General features: G+C 47.3%; 1 protein-coding gene across 1 annotated transcript in view; it reads left to right on the forward strand.

The window, feature by feature from the left end:
- The window catches only part of LOC123766262 (coiled-coil domain-containing protein 22 homolog), a 202,955-nt gene that overhangs the window by 121,375 nt on the left and 56,315 nt on the right, over positions 1 to 25,265 (forward strand). The window contains exon 5 of the mRNA XM_069321082.1: positions 16,078 to 16,217. Coding sequence (XP_069177183.1) covers positions 16,078 to 16,217 — 140 coding nt within the window. The remainder of the gene's footprint in view (positions 1 to 16,077; positions 16,218 to 25,265) is intronic.

Raw genomic sequence — 25,265 nt, forward strand, 5'->3', positions numbered from 1 at the left:
CCCCCCCTTTCGCCTCTCTCGCGATTGCAGAGTTCGACCCCCGGGGGGCCTTGCGTCAGTTGCTGTGTCACCGGCTTCCTCTTCGGGTTTTTCGAGGTTCAGTGCCTTGGCGCCTACCCGAGCCCTCGCTCGATGTGTACACGGATGCGTCGTCTCTCGGCTGGGGTTTTGTGACCAGTGCTCACCAGGCCGGCCATGGGCGTTGGGATCCGTCCTTCCGTCGAGCTCACAGCACGGTGCGGGAGTTTGCGGCAGTGTGGTTTGCTCTGGGGAGGATTCGGGTGGCCCGCGGATCGACAATTCGGCTCCATTCGGACTGCTCTCCGGTGGTTCATTGCCTGAACCGCGGGGGTTCGATGCGGTCCTTGTCTCTTTGGGGTTGGTCGCTTCTGGTGACTCGTCTGCTGAGTTCTCAGGGTTTGGCTCTCCTGGCGGTTCACGTACAGGGCATGTCCAACATCTTGGCCGACGCCCTGTCTCGCTTCGTTCCCCTCTCCACGGAGTGGACGGTCGACGACGAGTCCTTCCATTGGCTTTGCCAGACGTTCGGGCGCCCCGAGATGGACCTCTTTGCGTCGGCGTGGTCGCAGCGTCTTCTCCTTTATGCGGTGCCCTTCCCCGATCGCGAGGCCGTCTGGGTCGACGCCTTTTGGCTAGACTGGTCGAGGTGGGGGTTCTGTGGGATATCTGGGCTTGACTCAATTTATTTAATTATTAAATTAATGAAATCAATTATGAAGGACCACCCACTTTTAAGAAAAGAGGGAAACTAATAAAAAGTGATCATTAGAAACACAAGGAAGAACCAGTGTCTATGGATAAATATTAGAAAGCATAATCACTTAAATAATAAATGGGCTGTATGGTTAATTAACTTTAATCAAAGCCTCAAACACCTACATTGGGGGGGTATTGCTAGAATTTCATATATGTCTAGGAACTAGTGTGGTTCCTGCACCAGTTCATTGTTTGATAAATAATATTGTGACCAAAATATTAAAGAATCAATAGGAGATTACCAGTAGAAAATTATAAAGATTATTAGCATTAGAAAGCAATCATCTAAATAAACACATATTATCTCCAGTGTACATGACGAGTATTCAATTAGATAGAATCATGAACAAATAACAAAAATTGGAGTAATTAAATGGGTACAAAAAGTCTTAGCTTTAAGACGATTTCTATGACATCATTCACGCCTCGTCCTCGTGATCTCAGGAATTCCTTATAGAAGCCCTTAGAGGTGAATAACACGAATGTAGGTAACAACTCGTTGACTCCTCTCATACGAGCTGTAATTTAAGGGATATTACGTAGCATTGAACTAGGCTACTTAAATCTCAATATCCATGAAATATAAAATAAGGTTTAGTGCGGTACTAACGTTGGATTTTTTGTAGTCGTTCGATATAACGACAGGCTGCCCACGACATATACAATCTCTAATGATGCATCAAAAAAAAACTATATACTTATCGAAAGGTGCAAATTATGCTGAAGCCTGCCGGTATCGCGTCCCAGGCTCAAACTTCCACAATGTCGTACACGTGGTTGATAGCTTGGCTTGAATATCGACGCGTTATTAGTTGACCGAGCACTGCAGATCACGTAGAACAATAATAATTCATTCTGGGTTGAGTGTCAGTGTAATTCTTGCTGATAATCTCAACGTCACGTGTCTCAGACTCTGACGCCACGACTTTTGTTGCTCAATTCCGCAACGCGAGTTCACCATCCACACACACAATGGCGTCTCTCCTCTCCAACCCGCGTCCCCGCATTCACCACAGAAATTATTTATCACGAATAATATTATTTCGTGCAATTGTGGCTGAAAGACTTTAATAAAGACTGGATTGTAATTCTAGGGATTTAAATATTATTACTTTCTCGTCTTATGGTGGTAAACAAGAAATGGAGAAGATTTTAGTTTTCTCCATGGCATTCACGCGTGACGGTAAATTTCTTACTTGATAACAATTGTAACTAAAACTCTCGATTTACAATTATCTGGGAGTTATGTTATCCATAAATAACTATCACACGGAATACTTATGATTTTAGAGAATCACATTCAATTCTCTAACACACTGGCTATAAATGTGTTTAACTAGATATAATCTGACGCAATACTGGTGCTTGGTTTCGTAAGAATTCCAGTATCCATATGCAGATATAATGGTTAGTTTATGTGAACATTACTGTTAGTAAGTTTTAGTAACTACAGTACTGTAATAGTATATTTTAATACTGATTTATTATAATACAATAGTATTGTATTAGTGTTGGAAATTTCCAACAGGTTCATGTACCTCTTTTCCCCAGTTCAGCTGTTGCTCCAGGTCCTGACTCGCTTAGAGACTTACCAGGGGAGGGTTGTCCTTCTGGCCCCTTCTTGGCCAGCCCAGCCTTGGTTTCAGGCGCTGGTTGCTCGGTGTCCGAACCTGAGGGTTTTCCCGCGGCTCCGCCTCTTTCAGCAGATCGGGCTGGTATGTCACGTGGCTGGTTCGATCTTCTCCTCGAGTCTTCGCGTATGGGTTTTTTGACTCGAGTCTATCATCATCTCTATGGTGATCAGGTGGCCTCCTTGTTGGTGACCCACCTGAGGGCTTCTTCTCGGCGGCAGTATGAAGTTTCCTGGCGGTCCTTCTGTTTCTTTTTGCGTCTTCGTCGTGTTAGTTCCTTGTCTGTTCGGGTGGTCTTGTCCTTCCTCTCGTGGTTGTTTCAGGACCATCATCTTATGCCTAACACTGTTGCCTCGTATCGTGCGGCACTGGCGGAGCCGCTTCAGCTTGCCTTCGGTATCGATGTTGCATCTGCGCCGTTTCGCAAGCTGTCTCGTGCATTGTTTCACCTCCGGCCTCCTCATGCACCGCCTAAGCCATCCTGGTCTTTGGACAGAGTGCTTGCTTTCCTTTCGTCTCCTCGTTTCATTGTGGCCCCTTTGGTCCAGGATTGTTTTTCCAAGGCACTTTTCTTGTTGACTTTGGCCTCTGGGGGTCGGGTAGGGGAGCTTCATGCTCTCCTCCGACGCAGGGGTTTCTGCTCTTTTGGTCGTAGTGATTGTTTTGTTCGCTTGCAGCCGTCTCCTTCTTTTCTGGCGAAGAATGAGACTGCTGCGTTCCGGAGGGGTCCATGGGTGGTTGATGCTTGGTTGGTCAGGCCGGGGGTGCATCATGTTTTGTGTCCGGTTGCGGTGCTTCGCCGTTATTTGCGCGCCACGGCTTCTGTGTCCGGGGACGCGCTGTGGGTTGATCCGGTTTCCCTTCTTCCCGATTCGCGGGTTCGGGTCTCCCAGGTCGTCCGCAGGGTCATTAAGTCCAGCCAGCCTGTGGTCTATCCCTGTGCCCATGACGTTCGTAAGTTCGCGGCTCTTGCTGCCGTCTTTGGGAATATGTCTTGGTCTGATATTCGGGCGCTGGGATTTTGGCAGTCGAACAGGGTCCTGGCTGCTCATTACCTTGTGAATGTCCCTGGGCCCCGTCAGGCCTGTGTTGCTTTGGGTCAGCGGTTGCAGCCAGTTGTCTCAGCTTTGAGTTGAGGAGTGAGCGACGACCGCCTCTCGGGTAAGTCCCTCTTTTTCTGTCTGTGGGTAGTTAGCTCCGGGGAGCCGACGGGGCTCCCCCAGAAAACCAATGTTGAATGTAATGAAACGCCATTTTCTGGGTGAGTCCCGGAGGCTCCCCGACATCCCTCCCTCCCTCCGATCGGCGTTTTTTCGCATTTTTGACATCCAGCCTAGTGTTTGGCGGCCCTCTGCTAGGCCCCCATGATTGTACACGTCTCAGGGGTTTTCAGTGCTATAATCTACCCTCTTGTTATGTTTGGGTTTCTTAACCGGTTAGCAACACCTTACCCGGGCTTCCCGTAGTTGTTACCCTACGGGCCCTGGAAAGCCCTGTCTGGGCTCGGGGGACCATTGACTGTGTCTTCCAGGTTCCAACCCGTCTTGTACGGGATCGTTGGTTGCTGTTCCCTTGTCTCCGGGTGACAGTCGCCATTTTTACCTCCGTCACGCTGCCTGTTGGGTCACTGACACCTTGACCCGGAGTCTTGCGAGTGATTCTCTGCTTGTTCTCCAGTATTCTTCTGATGTTATTACTGTTCAGAGTACAGGCGGCATCCGTGTTGCAAGCTTGGTGAGGTTGCTGCAACATGCAAGGCTGGTTTCCCACTCGAATGCCGTGTGGCTGCCCCGTTTGGTTAGGTGCTGTTCGCCCCTTTCACTCCATGTTCCCGGCTCCGGACCGTCTGCGGGTTTCGGGGTCGGGGCGGGGTTTAGTTGCGGCAGAGACTCGGGCGGTTTTCGGGGGCTGCCCCGTTCAGGTTGGGGACGGAGGTTTGAGCCTGTGCCTCCTGCCAAGGCTTCCGGGTCTTACCAGTGGCCCTTTCTTGTTGCCTTTCCCATGGACTCTTTCTTTTCTTTAAGGGCGGAGGGCTTGGAGGACGGCTCTGCCCTGGGGCCTCTGTTGTTGGTTCCCGGGGCTGTGGGGGATGCCTGCTAGCAGTTCTGGGGCGGTTTTGCCCCTGCCGGGGTTTTTCTGCTGTTGGGCGGCGTTTTTCGCCCATCCAGTCTGCTAGCTTCCCACATTTGCTGGCGTGTTTTTGTGTATTTGGCGTCAGTCACAGCCCCTGCTGGCGGCCATTTCGTCTGCCGGTTTCCCAGCGTGGCCACCAGGGCGGCGTTGCGGTTTGTTTACATGCGACTGGGTGTGCGAGCGAGCGTCTCGGGTGAGTTTTCATTTTTTTTATTTCAGGGTTTTTGTTCTCCTGTTGTCGTTTCTTTGCTTTTCTGGTGTTTTATTGCCTGTAACCCTGGGGACGTTTGGGTGTTGATTTTACACCGGGTTTTTCCAAATTTTCTGTTTTGGGTCTGAGCCTTTGGGTTTAGGCTCAGTGCCCCTGGCTGGTATGCTTGCTCCCACACCTTGTCCCTCGGTTTTCGGTCTGTTGGGACCGTTTTCCCAGGGGGTTCTGCTGGGGGCTGTGCTTTGCCTTTCAGTGGTGTTTTCCGCCGGCAAAATGTGGTGGTTTGGGCTCCCCCTGGTTCGATTCTGGGTTCCTTTGGGTTCCTTGGTTTCGTTCTGGAGGTTTCTTCCTCTGGGGCCCCCTTTTGTGGGTTCAGGGGACTTTGTTTCCTCGTGTGACCCGGTTCTGCCTTCTGGGGTTCCGGGGGTCTTCCTGGCTTGCAGACTGATCTTTTTGGGTCTTGGCACATGTTGTGGTCATGCTGGGACTTTGCAGTTTTGCTGTCGAGGTGGGCCTTTTGATGCAGTTTTGTGCCTTCTTTGCCTGGCCGGCGTGGTGCTCTCTGCCCACTAGTTGGCGACTTGTATTTTTACAATATATGTCCTCACCTAGTTGTGCTTGCGGGGGTTGAGCTCTGGCTCTTTGGTCCGTCTATCAACAGGTAATTACCTAAGTGTAATTACCTAAGTGTAGTTACAGGATGAGAGCTACGCTCGTGGTGTCCCGTCTCCCCAGCACTCTTTGTCATATAATGCTTTGAAATTACTGACAGTTTTGGCCTCCACCACCACCTCACTTAACTTGTTCCAACCGTCTACCACCCTGTTTACAAAAGTGAATTTTCGTATATTTCTCCTGCAGCTTTGTTTCGTTAGTTTAAATCTATGACCTCTTGTTCTTGAAGTTCCGAGTCTCAGGAATTCTTCACTATCAATTTTATCTATTCCTGTTACTGTTTTGAACGTAGTGATCATATCGCCTCTTTTTCTTCTATCTTCTAGTTTTTGCATATTTAACCCTTAACATGCTCGGGGTCTAATATCCTGCTATCCACACAGGCGCATGTCATTTTGAAAAAAAAAAAAAATTTTTTTTTTTGCTAATCTGTTAAGTTCTGTTCACTGATCACAGGAAAAATAAAAAAAAAATTCTATTGTACTTACTTTTGTTGCAATAGAGCCGAGAAGCTCTGTGATGACGTCACAATCTGCATGTTCGCTCATGCAGTACACATCCGGGAGATGTTGCGCGCGGTCCTCAAACAGCCAGAGTTGCCACAAATATATTTTCGCGCTATTTATTTACAATGTCTAAGCGCATTTTATCTAATTTTTTTTCACTAATTGTGTTTCAAATAGTGTTTGAACATATTTTGTATCAATAATTGTTGCATATTTGAGTATACACAGGCGCACACAAATGTTTTCAATTACGGCAATATAATATGTCATTACAGTCTATTATATTGTATGTTCTGCTTATATTTGTATATATTTACACACACGCACACGCTATCTGCTTATATGTTTACATATTTACACACTCGCACACGCTATACACACTTTGAAGCACACTTAGAAGATTTCTAGACTGTGGTAGTCATTGAAGCAGTCGACAGCACATAATGGGATACCACACGTTTCACACCATGTTTGCACAAGCTTCCGTTTCTTGTCTCTACGTGTCGTTGTTTTACACACCAAGCAATCACGTTGGGCTATTGCACGCTTCACACCAGGTGGCAAATACTTAAGTTTGTGTGCTAGGAAGCCTTCAGTGTGAGCGAGGCGTGGAGTACCAGCATGCTGCAACAGTGGGTTTATGATGGGCCGCTGAATACCTGGGACATCTTTTGCAAACTTTCCTAATAACTGTATTGCAGCATCAAATACAAAGTCACGGAAAGTGGGCTTACGTCCAGTTCTCACAAGGTACATGTTGAAACAGTTCAGCATGCTCATGTCCACAAGATGGAAGAACACTTTTTTCGTCCACCTACATGTCTTCCGCACACACTCTGCAGTGCCAATCATCATGTCTGATTTATCAATCAACCGCATGTTGATATTATAGTCTAAAACACAGTCTGGCTTATATAGTGGTGCGTTTGTTTTATGGCTCACTTTCCCACTGTTCACCATTGTTCCATCATGAATTGTTGTCAACAAGTTCACCTCTCTTTTGTCTTTCCACCGAACTGACAGAATGTTATCACTTTTCCTTCTCTGACACTCACCAACTGCAATGTCGTTGTCAAACACAGGCATTTCCCTTCGTTGTGGCTTTACTGTACCAACCAATCCGGTTCTATTTTCTAGCAAGAACCGAGCTAGCAAGGGACTTGTATAGTAATTATCTGTGTATAAAATGTGTCCCTTGTTCATCCACGGAGCCATGATGGTCTTCACTACACTCCCCGAGAATCCATGTTCGTCGTTACCGGGAATGTCTACATCACTAGCCGAGTACAGAATCATGTGTAACACGTATCCTGTCTCACAATCACAAAGAACAAAAAATTTCAGGCCAAATCGGTTTCGTTTTGAGGGAATGTACTGTTTGAATGGAACACGTCCCTTGAAAAGTATGAGAGATTCATCAACCACCAGCTTCTGTGCTGGTACGTAAAAATCTCTGAATTTTCCAATAACATCGTTCATGTAGTGCCTCACTCGCCACAGTCTGTCATCAGGTGTTCGGTCCTGAACACTTCCAAAATGTAGACACCTGAGGAGTATCTGAAACCTGTCTCGTGACATATATTTCCCGATTAAAGGTGTTGGTATTGTCTTGTCCTTGCTCCAATAGTCATTTATTGCATGTTTGTGACAGTGCTTCATCAACAAACAGAGTGCCAAAAACACATACATTTCCGCCACTGTGGTATTTTTCCAACGCTGCAGTCGTGAAAATTCTGTGATTTCCCTCTCAATCAGGTAAGCAGCATGCAGGTTCGTTTGGTGTACAATGTATTCCATGAGTGGTTCATCATAGAATGCTGTAAAATATTCCATCTCAGCCATGTCCTCACCTTGATTAGGGAAAAGGTTTGTAATCCCTACATCTTTATCGTCAAAGTGAGGAATATTAGGAATAAAATCGTCACCATCACTCCACTCAAGTACACCAGGCGTCCTGCGAGATGCAGAGGAAAGACGGCGAGGAAGCGATGCATACCGGCGACCAGGAGCTGAATACCGTCTGCGAGAAGCACGGCGGCTACGTGCACGTGAGGTGGGTGCACGTGAGGTGGATGCACTTGAGGTGGATGCACTTGAGGTGGATGCACGTGAGGTGAATGCACGTGAGGTGGATGCACGTGAGGTGGATGCACGTGAACACGAGGGTCTTGGTCCCTCATGTGGTGCCATGCGGTGGCGCTTAGCTGGGCGAGATGCTGCTGACGCGACAATTTCTCGCCCAGTTACACCACTGGTACCAGCCACAGGCTCAATAAAACTTTGATCTGAGTCACTAAACCCAGAAAAGGAGTCACCTCCCTCTGACTCGTCACCCTCAAACAGAAAATATCCACAGGAACTGTGAGGTCGTGGTAGAATTGGGGTAGAAAATGGGCGAGGAGGCATGGGAGAGCGTATAGGCCTCGCCATGGCATGGCGGTCATTCTCACTTTCACTGCTGCTGCTACTATCACTCGACAACTGTGTATAATCCTCATCGTTGTCTGAATCGTCAAACACACTTTCTTCACCTTCAGAGAATAATTCGTGGGCTATTTGCTCTGGGGTGAGGGACTGAGTGGTGCGTGCCCGTGAGGCGTTTGACCGTGCGCTCGCCATGGTGACTCTCGCTAAACTGAGGCTTCCCATGCCATCGGAGCGTGAGCTGGATTTTTTTTCAAAATGGCCGCTGTTTACTAGAGCCCCTGGGCAGCGTATGGGACCCCCAGCTACACCGCGGGCCATTCAAATCGTGCGCGGTACCCATACACTTCATATGAAGTGAAGCGCAGTTGACTGGTAAAACGATTTACACTTCATATGAAGTGATGCGCACTTTAAGGGTTAATGCCTCTAATCTCTCCTCGTAGCTCTTGTCCTTCAGTTCTGGGAGCCACTTAGTGGCATGTCGTTGCACCTTTTCCAGTTTGTTGATGTGCTTCTTAAGATATGGGCACCATACATCCGCTGCATATTCCAGCTTTGGTCTAATAAAAGTTGTGAACAATTTCTTTAGTATTTCTTCATCCATGTATTTAAAAGCAATTCTAAGGTTAGAAAGTGTAGCATAGGCTCCTCGCACAATGTTCTTAATGTGGTCCTCAGGTGACATTTTTCTATCTAAAACCACCCCTAGATCCTTTTCTTTATCAGAATTCTTTAAAGATTTCTCACATAATTTATATGTTGTGTGGGGTCTATGTTCTCCAATTCCACATTCCATAACATGGCATTTATTCACATTAAATTCCATTTGCCAAGTGTTGCTCCATATACTTATTTTGTCCAGGTCTTCTTGAAGGGCATGACAATCATCTAGGTTTCTTATCTTCCCTATTATCTTAGCATCATCAGCAAACATGTTCATGTAATTGTGTATTCCCACTGGTAGATCGTTTATGTAGACAATGAACATTACCGGTGCAAGAACTGAACCCTGAGGTACTCCACTCATGACATTCCTTCAATCCGATACCTTGCCTCTGATTATGGCCCTCATTTTTCTGTCAGGAAATTTTTCATCCATGTTAGTAGCTTACCTGTCACTCCTCCAATATGTTCCAGTTTCCAGAACAACCTCTTATGGGGAACTCTGTCGAAATCCTTTTTTAGGTCCAGATAGATGCAGTCAACCCAACCATCTCTTTCCTGTAAAATCTCTGTGGCTCGATCATAAAAACTGAGCAAGTTCGTTACACAGGATCTTCCAGATCGAAAACCATACTGTCTGTCTGATATTATAGCATTTTCCTCCAAGTGTTCTACCCATTTAGTTTTAATTATTTTTTCCAATATTTTGACTATTACACTTGTCAATGATACAGGTCTATAATTAAGGGGGTCTTCCCTGTTTCCACTTTTGTAGATTGGAACTATGTTAGCCTTTTCCCACACATCAGCTACAGCTCCTGTACACAGGGATGCCTGAAAAATCAGTCGAAGTGGAATGCTGAGCTCAGGTGCACATTCTCTCAGAACCCATGGTGAAACTCCATCTGGACCAACTGCTTTGTTCTTACTTAGCTCCTTGAGCATTTTTTCCGCTTCGTCTCTAGACACCTCTATGTGCTCTATGTTGTTCTCTGGAATTCTTATTGTATCTGGTTCCCTAAAGATTTCATTTTGTACAAACACACTTTGGAACTTTTCGTTTAGTATTTCACACATTTCCTTTTCATCTTCCGTGAATCTATTTCCCATTTTCAACCTCTGAATATTATCCTTTACCTGCAATTTGTTGTTTATGAATTTATAGAATAGACCTGGTTCTGTTTTACATTTGTCTGCAATCCCTTTTTCAAAATTTCTTTCTGCCTCTCTCCTTACTGCCGTGTAGTTGTTTCTCGCATCTTTGTATCGCTGGTATGTTTGGGGGTTCGGCCACTTCCTGTATTGATTCCATTTTTGTGTCTTTTCGTCTCTGGCCCTCTCGCACTTTCTGTTGAACCAATCCTGTTTCCTAGTTCTGCTTCTCTGTTTTGGTATAATTTTTTTTGTGCCTTTATCATATATTTCACAAAACTTGACATACATCTCATTCACTTCCTTGCCTAGCATCAAGTCTGTCCAATTATACTCACTAAAAAAATTTCTAAGGTCACCATAATGTCCTCTCCTGAAGTCTGGTTTTTCAACTGCTTCAACCTCCTTATTTTCTTCCAGCTTATAACACATTGCATACTTTATTCCCAAAAAGACATGGTCACTTTTACCCAAGGAAGGAAGGTACTGAATGTCAAATATCTCTTCCTCCTTCCTGGTAAATATCAAATCTAGCAAGGAGGGAACGTCCCCTTCCCTCATCCTCGTAGCTTGTTTAACATGTTGATACAAGAATGTTTCCAGGATGAGGTCTACAAATTTACAGGTCCAAAAACCTTCTGTTTTAGCTTCATATGCTTCCCAGTCTATGGATTTCAAGTTGAAGTCACCGAGTATCAACAGTCGTGATCTATCGTTATCCGCTCTCGCTATAATCTCTCTCATTATTGTTATAAGACCTTCACGTTTACTATCTAGCTCCTCCTTTGACCATGTGCTGCTTGGCGGTGGACTATATGCATTTATTATCATTAGTTTATCATCCTCATGGCAGATCTCTAGTGCTATTATGTCAACTTCTTGTGGATTGGCAGTCACTATTTCGTTCACCTTTAGGTGTTCTTTTACCAGCACAGCAACGCCACCGCCTTTCCTAATTTTTCTGTCCCGTCTCCAAATTGAGTAGCCCCTTGGGAATATGATCTCATTTAAAATTACATCTTCAAGTTTTGTCTCCGTGAGTGCAACAATGTCTGGTGTCTGCAGCTGTATTATATCACTTAACTCCAGTATCTTCGATCTCACTCCATCTATGTTAGTGTATGCAATCTTGAGGAACTTGTTCCCCCCTCTCCTTATTCTTCACTCCCCCTCTCTCTATTGATTTTGTTGGCTTGCCTTTATGTACCACTTTACTGGTCTGCCTACCCCTATCACTTTGTAGAAAAAAGAATTTATTTCTTCTTCATTCCTGCTCTCATTTAAATGTCTTGCCTCGCCGAGGTTCAGTTTCAGCTTCTCTCTATCTTCTTTTGAAAGATCTCGTCTTAACGACCACCCTTTCCCATCCTCATCACTTTGCAATTTTCTAGCATTCCTTAGTACTTCTTCCATCTGTTTGGCACCGTTTAGGGTGATCCTCAAAGGTCGATCTTTCCCTTTTACGTACCTGCCTATTCTCCTGTAGTCGCACACATTCTCTATGGTTGTAAGACCTTCTACGAGGCCAACAATTTTATCTACTACTTTAGCTTCTTCTACAGCTCTTTCTGACCTAGATGTTATCGCCTTTTCTTTGCAGCCAAAAATGATCAGGGACTTACTCCGATCAACTGTGTTTTGCACCAACTTCGGGTTAGATGCCAATTCTTTCCTCACTTCTAGCCTAATGTTTGTTTTATCTTGGTTGCTGCAGTGTTTGACTTCCTTTACTGCTTCTTCTATTTTTTCCTTCTCCTTGGCCACTTGTGCATAAGTGAGTTGCATATCTTTCTTGCACTGTTCTATTCCCTGTGTAACTTCCTCCATTTGTGCTGACAAAAGCTGTTTCTCCTGTTGAAATTCCTTACCTAACCTATTGTAGTCATTTATGTTTAAATTTCCTTTAACTTCTTCCAAAGCTATTTTTAAGAGTTTATTTTCTTCTTCCATGGCTTTGCAATTTGTTTCCAATTGATTCTTTTCCTTGCGCAAGTCTTTCACTAAACCCTCAAGACACAAAACTTTGCTATTCAAATGGTCATTACTTTCTTTCAATTTACTAATTATTTCTACATGAGAGTTCACTATAGTTTCTAAATTTACCAACTTGTTATGTAGACTGCTAATATCAATGCTTTCTTCATTGAATCCCTCAAAATCAAGCTATGTCTTGTTTTTCCCCTTGCCAGTGGCCATCTTGAATGTTCTTCTTTGCACTGTAAACACTAGGGCAACTTTTTCTCATCCGATTTTTCACTTCCCTTAGCACTTTCCTGTTATCTCACCTATTTTTCAAGAGCACTATACCTTTATGTTCTCTGGGACACCACTCACTACCATCAACCTGTACTACAATACTTAGGATTGTTGAAATATGCTGGAGCTCCTCTGCTGCAAGTGTTGACCCTAGGGGTGTCACCTTTTTCAGGTGTACTGGTTCCTGTGCCTATTGGGCTCTATCATGTCTACATGTGACACTGTATGGGGGTCAGCCTCGTTACTTGTGTGTGGAGTCACCACATTACTTCCTAGTGCTTTCCAATTACCATTCTGACACACAAAAAAAAAAAAAAAAATCTTTCTATTATCTCTGTGGCTCTTTTGGGCACTCAGTTTCCACCTGTGTCCCCTAGTGCGTGTGCCCCTTGTGTTACATAACCTGTCCTTATCAACCCTGTCGATTCCCTTGGGAATCTTGAATGTGGTGATTAGGTCCCCCCTCACTCTTCGTCTTCCAGCGAAGTGTGGTTTAATTCCCGTAGTCTCTCATCATGAATTAGGTAGTGTACTTTTTCTTTCGGAAGGGGTTCTGTTCCCTTCTCTGTTGACTGGGCGCTGGGGGAGCAGCTTGCTCTGTTGCCTTTCGCATGGTCCTGCTGTTGGTGGGCGTTTTGGGTTGTCTTCCGGCCTCTGCTGGCGTTGGAGGACAGCTTCTCCCCCTTGGGGGGGTTCTGAGCTGGCGGGGTGGGCTTCTTCCCCTGCGCTTCGTCATTTCTTCTTCGTGGGTGCGTGGGGCGTGGTTGATCCGCCCCATCCTTCTGGGGTTCACATCTGCTCTTTGCAGTCATGAGCTTTTCCCGTTTGCAGTTCTTCTGGACTTCTTCAGTATGCGCCCTGGATCCTATGCCCTCCTCGGAGGACTGTTGTCTCGTGTTCGGATTCTGTTGGGGCCGGGTGCCTGGATGGTGGCCCTGGACCTCCAGGTCACTTCTTGGCACGTTCCTCTCCGGTTTTCTGGGACTGGCACAGTTGGTGGTGGGGCTTCAGGTTTGCTGTTTTTATTGCCTTCCCTATTTTGTAATGGGCACTTCGTATACTTTTTGCATCTTTACTGGATCTTAGTGCCCTGTCTGAGTCTGAGATTCGGTGTCTGGCCTACCTCGACAACTGGCTGGTGTGGGCTTCCAGTCAGTCCACTTGTCTGCTCGCCAGGGGATGGTTCCTCCCAAATCGCCGGGTTTGGTTTCCTGGTGATCTGGAGGTTTTACCATGTTTCCGTCCCGGGTTCAGACCTGGGCCTTGTTTAGGACTCTTGGGCCACTCATTGTCTTTTCCTCCAGAAGTGTTACTGCGGCTGTGGTCCCGCCTTCGACTGTACAGGAGGGGGTCCCGGGTTTCTCTGCGGTTGCTTGAGCGGTTGTGCGGGAGTCTGCACTTCGGCGTGCTTGTCTGCCCGCGGAGTCAGGTTTGGCTACGGCGTTTGTTGGTTCCTTCAAAGACTTCCCTTCCGCCTCTTGCATTCATTGGGTTCCTCCAGGGATCTTGTGTTGGTGCTGCGTCACCAGCTTCCTCTTTGGGGTTTTCAGGGTTCCGTGCCTTGGCACCTCCCCGAGCCTTCGCTCGATGTGTTCACGGACGGGTCGTCTCTTGGCTGGGGCTTTGTGACCAGTGCTCACCAGGTCGGCCGAGGTTGATGGAGTCTGTCTGTCCGTCGGGCTCACAGCACGGTTCGGGTGTTCGTGGCTGTCTGGTTTGCGCTTCGGAGGGTTTGGGTCTACCATTCAGCTCTGTTCGGACTGTTCTCTGGTGGTTCTTGCCGGAACCGCAGGGGTTTGGCTAACCGTGAGGTTCATGTCCGGGGTGTGTCCTGCGTCTTGGCGGACAGCTGTCTCGGTTCATTCCTCTTCGTGGGTTGGCCAGTCGTCGCCGATTCGTTTTGTTGGCTCTGTCGGGCGTATGGACTCCCTGGCCATGGACGTCTTCGGGTCAGCGTGGTCTAGGCGTCGCCCATTTTGTGGCGCCCTTGCCCACCTGCGAGGACTTCACGGTGGATGCTTTCGGCAGGACTGGTCGAGGTGGGGGGTACCTGTTCCTCTTCTCCCGGTCCAGCTGTTGCTTCGGATTCTGGCTCGGTTGCAGCACTTTCCCACAAGAGCAGTCCTTATGGTTCCGTGGTGGCTGGCCCGGCCTTCTTTTCAGACGCTGCTTGATAGGTGTCCGAACCCGGGGCGTTTTTCCTGAGGCTCCGCCTCTTTCAGCAGACCGAATCGGTCCTGTCCGTGACTGGTTCGACCTTCTCCTTGGCTCTTCGCGTCTGGTATTTTGACGCGGGTATCGCCATCTCTATGGTGTTCAGGTGGCTTTGTTGACGGTGTCCCACCTGCGAACTTCGACTTGGCGACAGTATGACGTTTCATACGTTTTCTCGTGTTTTGCTTCCCCTCCGGCCTGCTCATGCGTCGCCTGAGCCATCCTGGTCCTTGTTCAGGGTGCCTTCTTATCTTCCCCTCAGTTTGTGGTAGCCCCTTCGGTTCAGTTTCCTGCTCTTTGGTACTGGTGGTAGCTTATACGTGTGCAGCCTTTCTCTGTCCTGGCGATGGTCAAGACGGCTGCTTTCCAGAGGGGTTCTTGGGGTATTGGTACTTGATTGGTTTGGCCGGGGGGTGCGTCCTGTGTTGTCCGGTTGTGCTTTTTGCAGTTGCCGGCGTACCGTGTCTGGGGATGCGCTGTGGTTGATCCGGTTCCTTCGTTCCCTGTTTTCAGGGCTCGGGTCTCCCAGGTCGTCCGCAGAGTTTTCATTCTTCCAGCCTGCGGTCTGTCTTTGCACCCGTGCTGTTCAGACGTTTGCAGCTTTTGCTGCTGTGTTGGCGACGTCTAGGGCTCATTTCGGGCGCAGGGATTTGTGGGTCGCACAGGTTCTTGGCCGCCCATCCTTATGCGCGTCTGCTCCTGGGCGTTCTTGTTGCCTTGGGTCGCAGGTTTGCAACCGGTTGTCTTGGCTTTGCGTTGCGGAGTTTGTGGCGGCCGCCTCTCGGGTTAGCCCTTTCTTTTCCTTCTCTTTTGGGCATGAAGCTCCAGGGAGCCGTAGGGGCTCCCCACAGAAAACCAGCGTTGAATGTAATGAAACGCCATTTTCTGGGTGAGCCCTGGAGGCTCCCTGGCAACCCTCCCTCCCACTGGTCGGCGGTTTTTTCGCGTTGGTTGAAGCTTAGCTTCCAAACTGAAGCTTGGCAGCCGGCGTGGTAGGTCCGGGGCTCCCCCCTCCCCCTCCCGGGGTGGGGAGGGCTGTGCGGACGATCGGCGCGGCAGTAAAGTGTGATGTTTGCTTGTTTGCTTGTTTCCTTGTGATTGTAGGGAGTTTCTACCTCTCTGTTCGGTTTTTGTTTTAGCTTTTTACCATGTGGGGGTTTGTTTTGTTATGCCTACCTTTCTGGGTGCATAACCCCGGTCGATGGCAGATAAGGAAAACCCCAACCACAAGGGGTTTTCCAGGGCCATTGCTCCCTGAAACCTCTCTGAAGGGGCCAGGTTCTGGCACTGGTCCCTGGTAGGTCTGAACTCCATAGCTAATGTCCCGGTCTAATATAACATACATTAGCCCGATAAACTCCAGGGAGCCTCCGGGGCTCACCCAGAAAATGGCGTTTCATTACATTCAACGCTGGTTTTTTTTTCCCTACAGGACTGAGAAGCTATTATGAGAATTATTCCCGGAGAGTTACGAAGTTGGTGGGCTGCAACTATTTAATAGCAACTCTTCTCAACACTCATGCTACTCAGCTACAAAGAGACAGAATTATGCCCATAAGTATAGGAAAAAAGGTAAAATATTTTGTTTCTCATCATCCATTTCAGTGTTTTTCATGCTAAACAGAAAAAGAAAAATGATCATAGAGGCAGTAAAAGAATAGGAAATGAAATTTAAAACATTTAGATACAGTATATACACAATTATTAAGGATTAAATATTTTTAACAATTTTTCTGGGAGGAGCCCCTTCAGCTCCGCGGAGTTATCTGGGCTGATATGAATGTATTAGACCATGTATTGAATGTAGACCCTGATATGAATGTATTAAAAAATAAAGATTATAATTTTTTTAATTTATATAACATGTTTATGAGAATTCAGCATTGGCAGATGCAGCATGGCTTGTAGGGCATTCATTGCGGGGGAGATGCTGCAAGACTTGTTGATGGGAATTCAGCATCAGCAGGTGCAACATGGCTTGTAGAGCAGTCGTTGCCAATGGATGCTGCACGAATTGTAGATGGGAATTCAGCATCAGCGGATGCAGCATGGCTTGTAGGGCATTCGTTGCTGGTGGATGCTGCACGACTTGATGATGGGAATTCACCATCGGCGGATGCAGCATGGCTTATAGGGCACTCGTTGCTGGCAGATGCTGCATGACTTGTTGGGAATTCAGCATCGGCAGAAGCAGCATGGCTTCTAGGGCGTTTGTTGCCGGCGGATGTTACACAACTTGTTGACGGGAATTCAGCATGGCTTATAGGACATTCATTGCTGGTGGATACTGTACGACTTGTTGATGGGAATTCAGCATAAGCAAGTGCAGCATGACTTGCAGAGCATTTGTTGCTGGCAGATGCTGCACTACTTGTTGAATTCCCAGTGAGTGCAGCATGGCTTGTAAACGAAGATTTTTCATGGCCCATTGAAATCATGAATTTATCAATTTTTGTATGAATCTGATTATCTTTAGCTAATATTCTGAGACAGTAATGTCCTTCAAAATTGAAGCTAGCCACGCGAGTCCACAGTAAACAATGAGGACACATGGCCCGACACAATACATTCATATCCGTGGGGAAAAAAATACCTAGTGCTTATAATATAAAAGGTATTTAATAAGAAAATAAAGAATTTTGCTTAATAACAATTGTTTCCAAATATTATATTATTAATAATTTATAATTAGCTTCATTAAACTGTATCATTTTAAAAAGTTAAGATTTAATTTACGACTCTGGACGATCGAGGGCAGTGGCGGCTTACTATGTGAGGGCACACCAATGCCAAAACATACCCAATACCGACCTACAGTTTTATCGATTGTCAAACCGGTATTTAAGGCTCCAAAACTGTTCGTTGGAACCGGCAATACGGTAAATAAGAGGCTGTTAAATCAAGTGGATACTTCTGATAAGGTTTGTCCTTTCTTTCTTTCTTGGCTTTTTCAGGACAGTCATTTGATGCCAAATACTGTCGCCTCATATTGTGCGGCACTGGCGGAGATGCTTCAGCTTGCGTTCGGGATGGATGTCACTTCCGCTCCATTTCGTAAAGCTTTCTTGTGCTTTGTTTCACCTGCGACCTGCTTGTGAGCCACATGAGCCGTCCTGGTCCTTGGACAGGGTGCTCTCCTTTCTCTCTTCTCCTCAGTTTGTGGTGGCCCCTTTGGTTCAAGATGTTTTTTTCAAGGCTCTCTTTCTGTTGGCATTAGCCTCTGGGTATCGGGTTGGTGAGCTTCATGCTCTCCTCTGGTGCAAGGGGTTTCTGCTCTTTCGGTCCTGGTAGTCGGTTTGTTAGGTTGCAGCCTTCTCCTTCTTTTCTGGTGAAGAACAAGACGGCTGCTTTCCAGAGGGGTCCTTGGGTCATTGATGCTTGGTTGGTCAGACCAGAGGTGCATCACATGTTGTGTCCCGTTGTGGCTCTTTTGCCATTACCTGTGCGCCTAGGCTTCTGTGGCCGGGGATGCTCTTTGGGTTAATCTGATTTCCCTCGTTCTTTGTTCCAGGACTCGCGTCTCCATAGGTTGTCTGCAGGGTTATTAACACTCTTCTACCTAGGGTGTATGCTCCGTTTGTATGCACGAACTACTCCTGGCGGTGCGGGCGAGCGTGTGGAGACACCAAAATGTGTATACATGTTTCAGTTTTCTCACCTTAATTCTCGTGCTACGTTGTTCGTTTTGGTATCATTGTGTTTGTAATAGAATTCCCTACAGGTGTATATGCATATAATGTTCAAAAGCCTAGCATGAATCCCCACAGCAAAGCCTAAAGTCAGCAAAAGTTACCCGTGAGCGCACAAAATCAGTAAAATGTGTATACTCATTTCAGTTTTCTCACCTTAATTCTTGTGCTACGTCATTCATTTTGGTATCATTGCGTTTGCAATTAAATTTCCTGTAGATATATATATGCATATATTGTCCAAAAGCCCAGCGTGACTTTCCTTAGCAAAGCCTAAAGTTACCCGTGAACGAGCACCAATTGGAACACCCGCAACCTAATGTGTATACTTGTTCAGTTTGATAACATCAAATTTCGTGCTACGTCACTCGTTTTGGTATCGCATTGTTCGCAATATAAAGGCGGGTATTGTAAAACTAGTCCCATAATAATAAAGTAATAAATTGAATTTTAACAAATATTTAAAATTTTTGATGCACATCATCACAAAATTATTTATATTTTTCCAGTGTTCTGACATAAATTTTCGTGTTACATCTTTCATTTTGGTATCAAATTGTTCACAATCTAAAGGTGTGCATTTTAAAACTAGTCCCATAATAATAGCACAATAAATGGAATTTTAACAAATATTTTAAATTTTGGACGCAAAATTGTATTTATAATCTTTCCAGTGTTCTGACATTAATTTTCGGGTTACATTTTTCATTTAGGTATCAAATTATGCACACTTTAAAGGCAATCATTTTGAAATCACTCCCAGATTGATCGGATAAAATTTTACATTTTAACAAATATTTTAACACTTTCGCCCAGCGGTAGCGCCGGACATCGTCACCAAGTTTTCTCTTGTGTCCGCATGGGTGACTCCAGCTGGAGTCTCGAGAAAAAATATTTGTATAAATTCCAATTTCTATCCGATCTACTTGGGGATAGTTTACAAATGTTCGCCGTGAAATTTACGTTTTCTCTAATAGCCGAAGAGCTTATTTGGGAGAACGGCATGGCAGTGAATCATTGTGGTAAAACAATTGTATTATTGACACGACGAGTATAATCAACATAGTTTTTTTATTTGTTGCTGGTCGAACGCATCCTTATGTGACATTTTATACTTATGGTCTTCTAGAACATTCTATTGCGAACACATTGGTACAAAAATGAAATACGTACATCGAAAAATAATGTCAGGACAGTGAATTGAATATAGACTTTTTAATGCGGGTTTCGACGATATGCCGCCGCGGGTAACACTTCGGCCACTTCCCACACTCTTGTGGGTGGGCTGCAACATTGATTCTATATTTATATGCATATGTCCGTGTAGAGAATTTTATTGCGATTTCAGTGATACCAAAATTAACCCTGTAGGACAAGTGTGGAGATGACAACCCTAAAGATAGTAGAAACATTTCGTTGCTGTCTGGCGCTCGTGACTAGTGATCGACGTAGTTTTTTTATTTGGTGCTGATCTAACTTATGTTTTGGTGACATTTTATATTTATGTTCTTCTAGAACATTCTATTGCGAACACATTGGTACAAAAATGAAATACTGTATGTACATCGAAAATTAACGTCAGGACAGTGACAAGAGTATACACTTTTAAATGTTGCCGCTCGATCGCCCGAAACGCTGCGCGCACAAGGGGAAAGTTTTTTTCCATTCGCCGGAGCGCGAAAGTGTTAATAATCGGACGCCACTGGTGTCACCGACTCGGACTCAGGAGAAAAAAATCAGACGCCAGGGGCGTTAGAAGAGTGCAAAAGTGTTAAGTCTAGCCAGCCTGTGGTCTGTCTTCGTGCCCATGAAGTTCGGAAGTTTGCCGGTTTGGCTGCCGTCTTCGGCAACATGTCTTGGGCTGATATTCAGGTGCGAGGGTTTTGGAGGTCGAACAGGGTCTTAGCTGTCCATTATTTGGTTATCATTCCTGGTTCTGAGCGTACATTTGTGGCTTTGGGTCACAGGTTGCAGCCAGATGTCTCTCCTTCGAGTTAAGGGGCGAGTGGCGACTGGTAAGTCCCTCTCGTTTTATCTTTGGTTATGTATCTTTAGGGAGCCGAAGGGGCTCCCCCCAGAAAACCAGTGCTTAATGTAATAAAATACCATTTTCTGGGTGAGCCCCAGAAGCTCCCTGGTACCCTGGTTTCCGGTAGGCTGAACTCCATTGACTATTGCCCTAATCTAATATATCACATATTAGCCCGATAGCTCTAGGGAGCCTCCGAGGCTCGCCCAGAAAAGTGGCGTTTCATTACATTCGATGCTGGTTTTTATTCATTAATAGAAATACTCCTTCCTTCTTGAATTTTCATTCACTCCTATTATTATAGCATTTCTTCTTTTCACTTTATTATTATTTCCTTTGATCTTTGTCTCGCCAGAAACTATAGCACATAAAACCAGCATTGAATGTAATGAAATGCCATTTTCCGGGTGAGATCCGGAGGCTCCCCGGAGCTATCCAGGCTGATATTGCTAATGTCAAACTTTGGCATCAGTCATGTGTATGGAGTTCTTAGGCTTACTGGGAACCACAAGCCAGAACCTGGCTCCCTCAGAGAGGCACGAGGAGCAATGGCCTATAGAAACCCCCATGTGGTTGGAAGCATTCTATGTCTTCCATTGACCGGGTCAGGCACCCAGAAAGGTAAGCATCCCAAAACAAACCCCTATTCTGGTTAAGAAGTTGCTACTGGGAGCCGAACTAGTGGACAGAACTCCCAAAATAAAAACGAGCTAATGAGTATGACGTCACTACGTCGCCTCGCCGCCATCTGCGCAGCTCCCTCCTCCCTGGGAGGGGGAAGGGGGAGTCCCAGACCCCTTGCGCTGGCAACCCAAGATGCCAGTTCTAAGGCTGGATATCAAAACATGCGAGAAAACGTCGACCGGGGGTCGGAAGGGAGGATTGCCGGGGAGCCTCCGGGTCTCACACAGAAAATGGCGTTTCATTAAATTAAACGCTGATTTTCTGGTGGGAAAACTAACTTCCCAATTAGCTCCCCAGAGCTACCTACCCAAAGATGAAAACAAGAAGGACCTAACCCTGGAGGCAGAAATCGCTCACTCCCCAACTCGAAGTGGAGACAAAAGACTGCAACTGCCAACCCAAGGCCACACAGGTCCGACAAGGCCCAGGAACATCAACGAAGGAATGCATAGCCATCCTACGAATGTTGTGGGCACGGGGATAGACATAGACAGCAGGCTGGCTGGACCGAACCACCCTGCGGACGACCTGAGAGAACCGCACCCTGGAACAGGGAAGAAGGGAAACCGGAACAACCCAAAGCATGACAACCCGGTCACAGCAGCCGTGGCACGCAAAGAACGGCAAAGCGCCGCAACACACATGATGCACCCCCGGCCAGACCAGCCAAACAACAACAACCCAAGGACCCCTCCGGAAAGCAGCCTTTTTAGTCTTCACCAGAAAAGAAGGAGACGGCAGCAAGTGACCAAACCTATCACGAGGACCAAAAGAGCCAAAACCTTGGTGCCGGAGGAGAGCATGAAGCACCCCAACCCAACCCCCAGGGGCCAACGCCAACAAGAAAAGAGCCTCGGAAAACAATCCAGAAGCAAAACCAGAGCAGCTCTGCCAGCGCCGCACGAGACAAGGCGACAGAATGTGGCAAGATGATGGCCTTGAACATCCACAAGAGAAGGACAAGACCATGCCAACAAAACGCAGCAAACCTACGAAGGGAGAAAAAGAAAAAGGAAGGACCGCCAAAAACCCCTACACTGCCGCCGAGACGAAGCACGCAGGTGGGGCACCATCAACGAAGTCACCTGAACACCAACAGATGGTGAGAGACTCGAGGCAGAACCGAACCAGCCCCGCCATGGACCGCTCGAGCATAGGAAGAGGCGGAGCCGTGGGAAAACCTCGGGAGCGTTCACCGAGCAACCAGAGCTGGAAACCCAAGTCAGCAAGGAACCAGATGGAACGTCTGCCATACAGAAAACTTCCCAATGCTACCAAGCTTGTCAGGAGATCGGAGTCACTGTGGTTCCGACGCAAGACTCATGAGAATTGACACCTCGAGATCAGGAAAATGCCAACTGGCAGGGTAAGCCAGGAAACCTGGAGCCCAAACCCGGCAAGTCGGGAAAGAACCAACCTGGGCGAGCAGAAACGCCCTGTCCGGGAGGAACCTCCCGGGACCCCTGAAGGACCAACAAGTCCGACAACAGATGACAACTAGATGCCGCCAGCAGAAAAACGCTGAAAAGCAGACACCTCAAACAGCAAGGACAAAAGTGCGATGAAAATTGAAGACCTAGGTCCCAGGCCGAGGCCAAGGAAGCGAGCACTGCGAGCTGAAAAGCAAACCGAAAAGCAGGGACACCGCATCCCACAGGAGTGGCGAACGCAGCCCCAGCAGGGCAGAACAAAGAGTAAAACAGAGTAAAGTATGAGGTATGAGGAGAACAAACCAGTACATGAACAGCACGAAAAGAAAAACGCACCGCCTGAAAGGGAACACAAAGAATAAGGCCGGAGCCAGGGCCTGAAACCTAGCACCTCCCGGCCCAACGAAAAGAAACTGCAGGGGCAGGAGGGGAAGAACGGAAGCTACATCCACCTGCATACAGGGCAACCTAGAACCTGGAAGTGTCAAACAAGGAGAAGATCAGGACCAAAACCGAACACAGGGGCGGTGCAAAAGCAGGAAACTGAACATGGACAAAACCCAACCTAGCATTAGTAGAGCCAAGAAGCACATACTAAAACACACAACAATATGTAGGAGCGAATGAGAAAAAACTGAAAATGCAAGAAAAAGATCAGAAAAACAGTCCAAGCACCAGCTAGGGACAAGAGTGTAGAAGGAAGACGAGGAACGAAGAAGACAGCAGCAATCGGGAATGAAAGGGACACGACCTACTACACACAGAGAATCCAATGCATATGGAAGGGCTCAGCCAGGCACTGCACGACGGTCAAGGAATGAGTGTCCAAGATAAGACCACGAAAAACGGGGCCGTGCCCCATCGTGTAATAAATAACACAGACGAACAAGTAGGGCCACAGGAAGAAGCATGCAATGGGCCAAACAAAACGCCACAATCAATCCCCAGCACGAATCCAAAAACCATGAACCAGCGCCTGGCTAAAGAGACTCCCAACCGCATAAACTCACCTGCAGAGCATAGCCACTAACGTGTCAACACCTTAGCTGAGAATATTCCAGGAGCACCGCTAGAGGAAGAAGGCCAGAGCCGCATGTGCAGGAGAAAAGTAGGGTAGTGGCGAATGCGGGGTCCCACACCCGTATGCAGAGAAAAACTAGGCGTCCTCCCCATATTGGTAATCCAGAACACCCCCAGTATCTACAGGGCTCGGACTGGAGAGATAAGAGGAGCGAGAGAGGCGAAGCACCCGAGAGAAAAAGGACGTAGAACACCACCACTTGTACACACCGCCCATAAACAAAAACTCCCATGGCGCATGCGCAGGACGCATGAGGTTCGAACCGCACAACCCGCCCGACGGGGAGGGCATCAACTAGGAGTACTTAAGGAATATTAGCAGTGCCGAGACAGAGCATAGAGAGAAGATATAATAACAAAAGAATGAGACAGTACTGAAAACCAAAAAGAAGCATAGAAGAGGACTGGAGTCCTAGAAAGGACTGGAGGTAAGCCTCACCGGAAGACGACAGACGTTCCAGTAATATGGGAAGAATCGAAGACCTTCCCGAACCTTCGAGATCCTACAGAAGCAAGCACAAAATCATGAAGGCTCATAAAGGCACAGTCGCATCTGAGACCAAAGGTCAAGCAGAACCCCGATACGAGGGAAACACGACCTCGACATGACAGAGAAGTCCCGTCCCAGAGAAGAAGGGTGAGAGAACGGAGAATAGTACCCACCGACAAGACGGAACCAACGGACCCGAAGGGACAAGGAACCGAACCCGGGGAGGGGCCGATGCCCAACAACTCGTACGCAGAGGGGGGAAAGGAAAAACCCCCACTTCCCGTAACTGCAAGCTCTGCTCAGAGGGTAGAAAACCCCGGTGGGGTCCAACGGGGCCCCCCCAAGGCAGCCCCTCCCCAACCCCTGAGAATCTCCACGGCAGGACCTGGGTCCGAGCCGTCCCCCCAATGCCCCAGCCTTACAAGAAAAAGCTGGGGCAGCCAGATAAATACAGTACTAAGGAAGGGAGCCCACTGGCTGACCCATAGAACACGGCTGGAGGAACAGGCTCGAATGCCTCCGTCGCCACCTCGGAATGGGAAATCCCCGAGACTGCCCGAGTCTCAACACCATCGAAACCCCGCCCCGCCCCCGAACCCACAGACAGTGAAGATCCGGATGCAGGGAAGAAGGGGGGGAGACCAGACTAAACCACAACAGGGGAAAGACAAGGGGGCGCGGACAGAAAAAAAAACAAAGCGACCAACATTCCCATGCCCTGTCACAACAACCAAGACGAGGCAGCCTTAGGGCTTCCGTGGAGCAAACAACCTAGCTCGTTGCAACCACCTGAACCCAACATGCAACGCTCGTGCTGCCTGCACCTGCATAGTCAGCATAGGATTGGGTAACTGAGTCACAAACAAGCAACAAAACTCGCAGGACTCTGGGTCGAAGGGTCCGCCGACCCAACAGGCAGCAGACGGAGGCAAAAACAGTGAGAGTCACCCTGAGACAAGGGGACAGAGCAACTCTCGAACTCGCACAAAGCGAGTGGGGATTCAGGGGTCACATCCATCGGACCCACATGCCCCCATAGGGATTCCCAGGGTCCTGGGACTGAACTCACGCTCAAGGAAGCTCAGGCAGGGTACTGCTAACTGGCGTCCAAGTCTACCAAACAACTTTTTAAGAACTGAACCCCTGGGACATGTACACTCACGGGGACCAAGCAGGAGGGTACCACCTGAATAGAGAAGAGCACTCAGTACACAGAGG

This window comes from Procambarus clarkii, chromosome 9 (genome assembly GCF_040958095.1).
Source record: "Procambarus clarkii isolate CNS0578487 chromosome 9, FALCON_Pclarkii_2.0, whole genome shotgun sequence".
Classification (NCBI taxonomy): Eukaryota; Metazoa; Arthropoda; class Malacostraca; order Decapoda; family Cambaridae; genus Procambarus; species Procambarus clarkii.